The sequence below is a fragment of the Zingiber officinale genome, chromosome 4A, assembly GCF_018446385.1.
Source record: "Zingiber officinale cultivar Zhangliang chromosome 4A, Zo_v1.1, whole genome shotgun sequence".
NCBI classification, from domain to species: Eukaryota; Viridiplantae; Streptophyta; class Magnoliopsida; order Zingiberales; family Zingiberaceae; genus Zingiber; species Zingiber officinale.
Genome location: NC_055992.1, coordinates 86,201,542 through 86,210,852, shown reverse-complemented (window position 1 = coordinate 86,210,852; position 9,311 = coordinate 86,201,542). Strand labels below are relative to the sequence as shown.

Genomic DNA, 9,311 nt, shown 5'->3' with positions numbered 1-9,311 from the left:
TGCGTCCAAGCCAAAGAAGAAATGAGGGGCTTGCGGGTGCTTGCTGTGTGCGAGGTTTGTGCAAAGTCTAAGAGAAAGGGTTTGTCCCATACGTGAAAGGTCTCTGTGCAAGGTTCATCCGTATGCACAAGATAGTAAGAGGAGAACATCCATTAGAGAGGGATTTGACTCGTGAAATCTTGAAGAGCTTTTCGATTCGTTCGTGATCGTTCTTCCGACGACAAGTTATTCTTTGATATCTTCTCAGATAATCTTCTCCAAATATCAATATGAGTTTTTTCATTTTGTACGAAAAGCAAAGATCAAGATTTACTACGGGAGATCACTATAAATTTTATTGATTTTATATTTATATATTTTTCATACTTTAGAACTATCAACACAAATCTCTCTTGCGTTTCAAACTTTTTTTATTCGAACCTCATGCATCAAAAATAGATTAAAATATTCTGTTTTTAACTTTTTTTCATTTCACAAACTTCTCAAAAATTGGAAGGGAATCCATTAATTTATAAGGTTTCAATACAGATTTTGATAGGATCAAATGGTCATTCATGTATAAAGGCTCATTTACTGATGTTTTCTCACACGTTTAAAATTAAAAATGTATATCCTCTTAAATTATTGATTATGGGATCCTAACTTTTTTTTATACATTAATTACATGAGTTTTTTAATAATATTTTTTAAATAAAATTAAATAGATTTATTTAAAAAACTAAATGGACTCATTTAAAATAATAAAGAACTCGATATTATTATGTTTTCTATAACTTTTCATGTTGTTGGTTTTTTAAAATTGGAGGGAGTTGTTTTTAGTAATATTGCTGAAACTGAAAATATTTGTACCATATACTAATCTCAAAAGTTAGGAACTCTTATATAAAATATTATCACTAACTATTTATTTATATTATAATAGTTTAAATCAAAATTCTCCGCAATCCAACCGCGTCACATTTATGGTGATCGTCTATTTGAAGCCCAGATGTCAGATCAAACGGTTCAAACAGCGGCTCTAACAGAACAAAGTGCCGCGGACTGTGAATGACGTGGCGCAACTCTATTGGTCAGACCGACGTGGTCGCTCGTGTCATTGGCGGAGACAAGTCAGATCGTGCTCTTTTTAATCGTCCACGAATCACGATCGCAAAGAGAGCAAGCAAGAGCGACTCGGTCCGTCTTCCCGTCTCAGTCTTTGGAGATCACCGCCATCGCTCGCTAGTTCACCTGGCGATCTGCGCTCTCTCTCCCCTCACAATGGGCGAGAGGAAGTTGACGGCGCCGCTCATCTTGACGCTGGTTGCGTCCCTTTTCTTCCAGATTTGGGCGTCGGATCCGGTAGTTTTTTTTCCCCACGCATTTTCCCTCTAGCTATTGGTGATTTCGGGATGTAGAGACTGATTTGGCCTATTTGATCCAGCTGTTCTATGAGTCCTTTGATGAATCGTTCGAGGCTCGATGGACCGTCTCCGAGCAGGCGGATTACCAAGGTAAATTACTTCTGGATCTGTTCTTGGTTCTCCCGTGTAATAAATTTTCTGTTACCAGTGCTAAGATTTTACCTTTCAATTTATGTTTCCTTCTTTCATGATTGGTAGCCGATTCTATGATCACTTTCCATAGATCTAAAAAAGATAAAAAAAAACGAAAGTTGTGGAAATTAATTATGACAATAAAAAGCAGTGGAATTCAAACGCTCCTGCATTAGCTTTCTGTCACTTGTGGAAGCTAAATTGTTGTTTAGTTGCTCCACGAAAAGGAAACTAGATAGTTGAACAAGGGTTCACCTTGTTTTGTTATGGACATAATCTACTAATTTTGTTTGACTATATCGAGACATTCTATATTTGTAGTTGTCTCACCGATCGGTGTTCATAGCTAAGGAACAACTAATCATTTGGGCTTGATAAATTTACTTGGATCTGATTCTGTGTTGGCACTTCTTTTACCTGCTCTAAATAGAGTATATTGTTTTATTGGCTCAGATCTATTGGTTCATATCAATGGTTTAAATTTCTTTGATTTGTTTACTTAGTAAAGCTTTTGGTATTTGATATTATGAAACTCAACCACAATTGTAACAGTTTCTAATTTAGCTGTTTTGGGGAGCCATCGTGTTTCTCTCTGAAAAATCTAATGATATATTGTGCTGATCAAGTGTCAGGAGCCTGATCATATTCTCATTATCCCGACTTGTATGGGTGTCCAACATTTATTTCCTATTTTGTTTTTTTAATAATAAGTTGTAGGCAAGCTACAGTGCAGAAAGAAATGCTTTCCTTTTGTTGATACGCAAACTAGCTTATCACAGTACATAATTTTCTCAATCTAATTCTTATCATAAAATAATTAGTCATTAATGACAAATCAGAAATTCCTAATATAAAATTTTATAATTGCATTTTATTTAATTATAAAATAATAATTTATTTATAATATATATTTATAATATATAATATTATATTAATATATATGTATATATGTAATAGTAATCTTACTATCTTATTAAAAATCTTCCCCTTTACTAATTAATTTTGGTGAAGCCTAAAATAAATTTACGTTACTGTCCTTTTTTCTATTCACACTAAAAATAATTTCAAGACTTATTAGTAATTTTCTTTGGTTGTTTTATATAAAAAATATAGTTATCTTTAGTCCCACATCTTAGAATTGACAATACTATAATCAAAGAAGCTTCTATAAATATTTTAGGCCGACGATGTTAAAAAATATACTTTTCTTAATTTCTTTTATTAAGATAAGTATAATATTAAATTAAAATAATTTTTTGCATAGGAAGCCCATTACAATAGTTTATTGCTGCGATTGTCTAATGTGACACTAGAAAATCCAAATAATTCGGATTTTCAAAGACTCAAATAATTTATATATTATTATATTATACACGCAACGCGTGTACGATCATACTAGTATATATTAATTAGTAATATATATTAATTCATAATATATGATATGAAATATGAAAATAAAATAAAGAAAATATTGAATTTTCCGTAATTTCTTTAATTTAAATGGAAAACCTACTTTTTTATCAACCGCATCTAGATGGTTCCATAACTTGATGTAATGGAATTTTGTTTGATTGAACAAATGGACATATGGTGTTTATATTCTGGATGTTTCATGAAACAATGACTTTGAAACTACTAAAATATCTGTTTATTAGTGTACTTACACTAAAGCTGACAACCTTACTGATAGACTTTTTACAATTCTGGTATGATAGAAAATCTCTAAATTGAAAATAAATAACTAACTTGATTGCTTAAAAGTATGACATAGTTAAAATGGTTGTTATCCAATTATTCTCTTGTTTGTATATCATAAGGCATTATTTAATTATCCAAATATATTTCTTTTGAGATATGATACTTTGTCTCTTTTCTTTGTTTTAATGCTTCACCGTTAGTACCATAGAATGTCATTACTAGCAAGGATGGTTTGGTGTTTTGTTAGTTGTATACAATGGCATTAACATGCATGGTGTGGTGTTTTGATAGTTTAAATTGAGTAGGCATAAATAATATAAATAAAGAACAAACGAACATGCTCTCTTATTTGATTTTAAAGAGCTATAAATCAGAATAAATTATGAGTATGATATCCACTTGACTGGGAGGGTAGTTGTAGCATGCAAAGTGTGCTTTATGAATGATTGAAAAATGTAAGTTCCAAAATTTTCTTCAGAAAAATGGCAAACACTCTTGGTTATTTACAGCCTCAATTTGATCTAGTAAATTCATTTAATAACGAAAAATGGAATAATATCTTGAATAAAAAATACTAATCACACAAATCAATATGATGAAATAAATTATAAAAGGTTAAGTAAAATTACAGTAAACATATTTTTACATAAAATAATACTAACTGTTATGCTCATTAGGAGCACAAGGTAAGGATGTTTAGTTGAATAGATTGACCTCCAATATTGTCCAACGCATTTTGATTGGCTTGTGTAGGAATCACTTTTACCTCAAGCGTGGGAATCATTATTCTATTCAGCCAAGCCAAGAATGGGTTTGACATCAGCTTTTCCAAGTGCTACTATATTTTCTAGGAATCATAACACAACTAACCACCGAAAATTTAAAGAAAGCGACAGTTGTTAATAAGCATTGTGTGATAACTTAATAGTGATATACTTTTTTTTTTTCTAATTCTAGAGACATTTTTAATTCTATGACCTTGCGTATATTTTATCTAGTTGGTTAACGTGAATTTCTTTAATTAAATAGTGTCCTGTCATAGACAACTGTGGGAAAGACATTACTCTGTTCCTTAATATTATTCCTTGTTAGATTTGAGGTTTTAATAATTATTCCTTGTTATTCAGGAACAGAATGATACTCATTGAAACTTTAAGATAATAGCTCTGATATTTTTTTCATCTAACATTGGGAATGACTGCTCTTCCAATATAGATTTGGGAAGCGTGGCCTACAACTTAGAAATTTTAAGCAATAAGTACACTAGGGTTTTCAGACCTGGGTCATGGTTCTCTCATAGCAATTTAGTTGCTAACAGGTTGCAGTGTATTGATGAGTTTACTGTAATCAGTTTCAGAAGTAAACATTTGTAATTCTATGTTGTGCATAACATCTAGCCAACAAATGGATAAGTGTTGCCCCAACTCGGCACAACAAGAATACTTGCATGGGGCAAAATACTCCTGACTGCTAGTTTCATGTAGACAGGAATATATCCTGGAATTGTGTGCTATTTACTGAATTTTTGTTTTTTAGTTATTTCCTTCCATAATCTTTTGGTAGCCGATGCATCCTTCTTACAAACTTTTACTTTGTTGACTAGGTACATGGAAACACTCGAAGAGTGATGGTCATGAAGACTATGGGCTTCTCGTCAGTCAACAAGCGCAAAAATATGCCATTGTTAAGGAACTTGAGGAGCCAATTGTCCTCAAGGATGGAACAATTGTTCTTCAGTTTGAAGTTCGGTTACAAAATGGACTTGAATGTGGAGGTGCATATCTGAAGTACCTTCGTCCACAGGAAGCTGGATGGACTCCCAAGGGATTTAACAATGAGTCTCCATATACCATAATGTTTGGACCTGATAAGTGTGGGTCCACAAATAAGGTGCACTTCATTCTTCAGCACAAGAATCCTAAAACTGGGAAGTTTGTGGAGCACCATCTAAAGTATCCTCCGTCAGTACCAGTTGACAAAAACTCACATGTTTATACTGCTATCCTGAAACCTGACAATGAGCTGAAAATTTTGATTGATGGCGAAGAGAAGAAAAAAGCAAATTTCTTGTCTTCTGACGATTTTGAGCCAGCTCTTATTCCACCCAAGATGATACCTGACCCTGATGACAAGAAACCTGAGGATTGGGATGAGAGAGCTAAAATTCCAGATCCTGATGCAGTAAAGCCTGATGACTGGGATGAAGAAGCACCAATGGAGATTGAAGATGAGGAAGCTGTCAAGCCAGAAGGATGGCTGGACGATGAACCTGAGGATGTTGATGACCCTGAAGCTACAAAGCCAGAGGACTGGGATGACGAAGAGGATGGAGAATGGGAAGCGCCCAAGGTTGACAACCCGAAGTGTGAAGAAGCACCTGGATGTGGAGAGTGGAAAAGACCCGTGAAGAGGAATCCAGCATACAAGGGGAAATGGTCTGCTCCTCTAATTGACAATCCAAATTACAAGGGTATTTGGAAGCCACAAGAGATAGATAATCCTGAGTACTATGAACTTGACAAGCCCAATTTTGAGCCCATTGCTGCCATTGGTATTGAGATATGGACTATGCAAGATGGTATTCTGTTTGACAACATTTTGATAGCTAGCGACGAGAAGGTTGCTGAACAATACCGGTTGGAGACGTGGAAGCCTAAGTCTGAGGTTGAGAAAGAGAAGCAGAAGGCTGAAGAAGCAGCTGCTGAGTTTAAAGATGGACTTTCAGGTTTCCAGGTAACGTTTCCATTCCACCAACATCAATTTACTAAATCATGTGTTGCTCCTATCTTCCTATCAACCACGGTATTCTCACTCTGTCATTTTTATTGCAGAAGAAAATATTTGATGTCCTCTACAAGATTGCGGACGTTCCTTTCTTGGAACCATACAAGATCAAAATCATTGTATGTTACCATTATCTTTAGATTTCTTGAATTTCCATTCCTTTATTCCTTGTCACATTTAATGGTTTTCTTTTTCCGGACAGGATGTTATTGAGAAGGCAGAGAAACAACCTACCATCACTATTGGAGTCCTGGTGTCCACAGTAGTGGTATTTATCACTGTTATACTCAGGCTTCTCTTTGGTGGCAAAAAGCAACCTCAGGTGAGTTGAGGGATTCAATCTGACTAAAATTTAGCTGATGCGTTCTCTTTAGACGATTCTGACTTCATAAACCTTGGGTTTTACAGGCACCAGTAGCACCGACTGCTTCCGAAACCAAGCCAGCCAGAGCTGCTGAGAATGATGCTGCAGCAACCACTGAGGAGAAAGAAGAGAACGGGAAAGCTGATGATGCATCTGCTCCTCGAGCTCGGAAGTCGAGAAGGGAGACATGAGGTAGCAAGTTTTGCCTCAGATGTTGGAGTTTAGATTTGGCGTTACATTGTTAGGCTTTCCAATGTGACATATTGAAGATCACTGGGCTGTATTCAGATCAAGCCAATGCCTCTCTCCCCACCGTAGTTAACTTTACAAGCTTGATTGCACTTGAATTTATCGGCTAGAAATCTATGACTACGTACGTTCTTGTAATTTCCTTGGTTGAACTATATTTTTGGAGCTTTTATTCTTAAAAAAAAATTAAGAGTGATTTTGATTTTAACTTGTTTCTCTTGGATTACTGACACCATATATATCAGAAGTGCAAGTGGCAAACTGAAGAAGCAGCTAGTGCAACATAGAAAACAATTTCATTTCTGCCTACTCTTCCCATGCTCCAAGTAACACAATAACTCCAACCAAGAAGTCGTGCCCAACCTATGCAGTCTTACCCTACGAGATGAGATGAAAACCAAAATGCATCAAGAATACAATGCAGCACAAGATGTTCTCTGTTAGTAAAAATAATAACATAAACCTAACTTTATTAACTCCATTCCATCGATTGCAATTTGGTAACAGCATCCAACATCACAAATCCTAAGAATGATCCACCAAGATCGTAAATATGCCTAAATCGTCTCTCTTGAGAAACAAAAAAAAAAATGTACAACTAGTTCTATACAGAGATCAGAAGCAACCAGTTCTATACAGAGATCAGAAGCAACTAAAACAAAAGTGAAAATAACTCTGGCTTCTAAAATCCAGAATTACTTGTGCTCTACTGTCCATAGTATTATTGTAAAGGAGAAAAAAAAAATTGTTCTACAAAACTAAGCCAAAACATACACAAACAAGGCAAACATCACCTGCAATATGACTATATGAGTTAATGACTTCGATAGCTAAGAAACTTAAACGCCACTATTCAGTAAAGTGAAAATGGCAAACAGAAGAACATGGACCCAGAACAATTCATCTGCCCACTCTTTTGATGCTACGAATAGTAGGGAAATTATGCCAGGAAATAATGGGAAAAACCAGTGAAATAGGGAAACGATAAGACATGAAATGATGAAACATTGGCACCGAATATGAAATGATTCAGAGCGCAGTTCATTGCTTACCGGCCAAATGGTGAGCAATACTAGTGCTCTGCTACATGTCCTGTTAATTCAATCCTGAAAAACCCAGCGTCTTATCATCAAAGGCAATATTTTTACTGCTCTAATCTCCGTTTTTATTGCATTAAACTCTCAGGATCTGAAGCTTAGTGGAGAAGGCAATGGCTACCCAGTCTGGCTGTGAGGAAGACCACTGCAGCTGTTCGATCTCTGCTCCGGCAGTGTAGGCAAGTATGGGGTCGAGGCCACCCTCAGCAGCAGCGGCAGCCGCCGCCGCCATAGACTTCTGGACGTTGCCCTGGTCACCTCCCATGGACGAGAGGTCCCAGATCAGGGCCTGTGAGTCATCGCCAGCTGTGCAGATATGGCAGGAGGAGTGGGGCGCCCAGGCGATGGCATTGACGCTGGCCTGGTGGCGGTGGAGCTCAACGACGGGGAAGGTAGGGAAGCGAATGTCGAGGACGACGACCTTGGCGCTATCCATTATGATGGTGGCCATGTAACGAGGGTCCTGCTTGTTCCACCCGAGGCGGACAAGCGGCGTGCCAGGGGGGTCGGCGGACTCGTATATGATGGTGGAGTGCTCCTTGTCGCGAAGGTCGAAGACGCGGACGGATCCGTCGGCGGAGACGGAGGCAAAGACGCCGACGCCTCCCCACGCGATGTCGTACACCTCCTTGTCGTGGGCGATGAGCTGGGTATCCACTGCCTCCCGGTCGATGTCCCAGACAGTACATGTCGTGTCGATGGAGGAGGTTCCGATGCGGCGGGGCTCCGCGTCGTTCCAGTCGAAGGACGTGATGGGGCCGCAAAACTCGGAGTTACGGTTGCCGTTAAGGAGCGAGCCGAGCTCGATGCGGGAGGAGTCCTCGGCGATGCGCCAGATGCGGAGGAAGTCGGCGGAGGTAGCGAGGAGGTCCGGACGGAGGCATTCGCGATCGGGGACGAACATGGTTTTGGTGGGAGGGAAAGGATGGTCGAAGGAAAGGGCGGGGTCGGAGCGGATCTCGCCGGACGCCTCGTCCAGCTGCACAATTTCCATCCGGTTGCTGTAGCCCTCGAGCAGGCTACCGACGGCGAGGCGGTAACGCTTGTCGGAGCGGACGCTCCAGTTCATCGAGTAGATATGCCAAGGCGCATCGTAGGTGTAGATCTCCGAGCGCTGCTGCTTCTGCAGGTCCTCTTCGCCGTCGCCCTCCGAGGATCCGAGATCAGGCGTAGGCCGCCGTTCCGGGACCTTGATATCTCCGCTTGCACCCATCAAAATATCGTCTCTGTCTCTCTCACGTCTCGGTTACTGGCAAAGTCACCGGATGCTGGAGAGAAATCGCCGGAGAAGTGGAGAAGGAAAAGACGAGGGTTGCAGTGGATAGATACCTTCGGATTGGGATTTTGGTTGTGTTGTTTGTTCACCCTAAAGTACGGATCAGGGGAATACTTTCTTGATTTTGTTTTATATACATAGGGTATCAGTAACCCGACTAATCAATACGCTGTCCGGCCTATAGTTCGCCCATAAGAAAAAAAAGAAAAGAAATACGATGGCTCCTCTCGGAGCGTCAACTTCACTAGTAGTTCGGTATCCTAACTTCACAAATAATTCAATCATCGTATATATATTTTTAGTATAAA

The 9,311-nt window shown here is 38.6% G+C and overlaps 2 protein-coding genes across 2 annotated transcripts; one reads left to right on the top strand and one right to left on the bottom strand.

The window, feature by feature from the left end:
• Positions 1-1,143: 1,143 nt before the first annotated feature.
• Positions 1,144-6,838, top strand: LOC121970072 (calnexin homolog). The gene is made up of 6 exons (XM_042520484.1): positions 1,144-1,341; positions 1,424-1,493; positions 4,837-5,966; positions 6,065-6,136; positions 6,220-6,339; positions 6,426-6,838. The coding sequence occupies exons 1-6, from the start codon at positions 1,261-1,263 to the stop codon at positions 6,570-6,572; spliced, it is 1,620 nt and encodes a 539-aa protein (XP_042376418.1). The 5' UTR covers positions 1,144-1,260; the 3' UTR covers positions 6,573-6,838.
• A 761-nt stretch (positions 6,839-7,599) lies between these two features.
• LOC121970073 (WD repeat-containing protein LWD1-like) lies at positions 7,600-9,101 on the bottom strand. Its single transcript, XM_042520485.1, has one exon. It carries the CDS (start codon positions 8,938-8,940, stop codon positions 7,804-7,806), a length of 1,137 nt encoding a protein of 378 aa, XP_042376419.1. The 5' UTR covers positions 8,941-9,101; the 3' UTR covers positions 7,600-7,803.
• Positions 9,102-9,311: the final 210 nt, after the last annotated feature.